At 40.7% G+C, this 1,098-nt stretch overlaps 1 protein-coding gene across 1 annotated transcript in view; it reads right to left on the reverse strand.

Moving 5' to 3' along the window:
* LAMA3 (laminin subunit alpha 3) overlaps window positions 1-1,098 on the reverse strand; it is a 245,007-nt gene that overhangs the window by 110,958 nt on the left and 132,951 nt on the right. Inside the window, exon 25 of the mRNA XM_012802016.2 lies at window positions 929-1,037. Within this exon, the coding sequence (XP_012657470.1) occupies window positions 929-1,037 (109 nt within the window). The remainder of the gene's footprint in view (window positions 1-928; window positions 1,038-1,098) is intronic.

Below are 1,098 nucleotides of genomic sequence, written 5' to 3' on the forward strand. Positions count from 1 at the left end.
TCAAAAAAAAAAAAAAAAAACAAAAAGGGCAAACCTGGATTTCAATATAAAGACTTAGCCACATTATACTTTCCAAAGACGAAAGGGTTAGATTCATTTGAGTTGCTATATATATAAAAAAGCTGCAATTTTATAGTGATAATTAAAAAAACTGAAATCCAGCTACTGCTTCAGAGCAAACTCAAAGTTTTTAATACTGTCAGGCACAAATATTTAAAACACATGAGTACTGTCTGGCTCAGCATTTCCCAGGGTGTGATACATGGTTAATATTAGCAGTGACAGGAAGTTGCTTCAGCCCTAGATAATCTGAAATTCCCTGAGATTTGTTGTAAACCTGGCTGCCCCTTCCTAGCCAGATCTTGTTGTCTCTGTTTTTCATAACTCCTAATGTCCAAGTTGTGCCCTTACAAGGAAGGACACAAAGGTTATTTAACCTGCCATACTCAGTACTTTGGCACAGAAGAATATATCTACTTAGCTGAATAATACTGCTTTTGAAATAGAGCTTTAAAAAGTAACTAAATCTCAACTTTGAAATTTTGATGAAACTTACAAGAAGTAAATAGAGATAATAAAATAGGAAAGGAAATAAACAATAACCAATGGCTTGTCTGTACTCCAGCAACAGTAACAAATTAGGAAATAGAAGATATTTTATTGGTAACAATAATGAACAAAATTAATGAAATGGGACTTTGTGAGATGTGTTTAAATCTGAAGGCTAAACTCTGTGAGGCGGGATCAGAAAAGGCTCCAACAAAGAGGCCAGCCGGGTTCTAGGTGGGAAGAACAGACATCAGTCCGGCAATTCCTCACAGGTAATTTTACAGGTAATGCCAGCGGGGCCAAAGTTTCAATAAGCTTTTAAAAACTATAGATCGCAACAAAATGCTTCTAAAATTCAACAGGCAAAACAGAAGCGTACCAGAAGGAATCGGGCTGAGCGCGCCACGAGCCGAACGTCCGCTTCTGCCAACAGCTCCAACTGGGCCACGCGGCCCGCGGCGTCGATCACGGCGCTGCGGCAGAGGAAGCTGCGAGAGGAACAGAGCTGCCTTAGCCTGGCGCCCCAGGCGCCCTGGGTTTGCTCTTCCC

The sequence above is a fragment of the Otolemur garnettii genome, unplaced genomic scaffold (assembly GCF_000181295.1).
Source record: "Otolemur garnettii isolate 467f Iridium unplaced genomic scaffold, OtoGar3 scaffold00012, whole genome shotgun sequence".
Taxonomy (NCBI): Eukaryota; Metazoa; Chordata; class Mammalia; order Primates; family Galagidae; genus Otolemur; species Otolemur garnettii.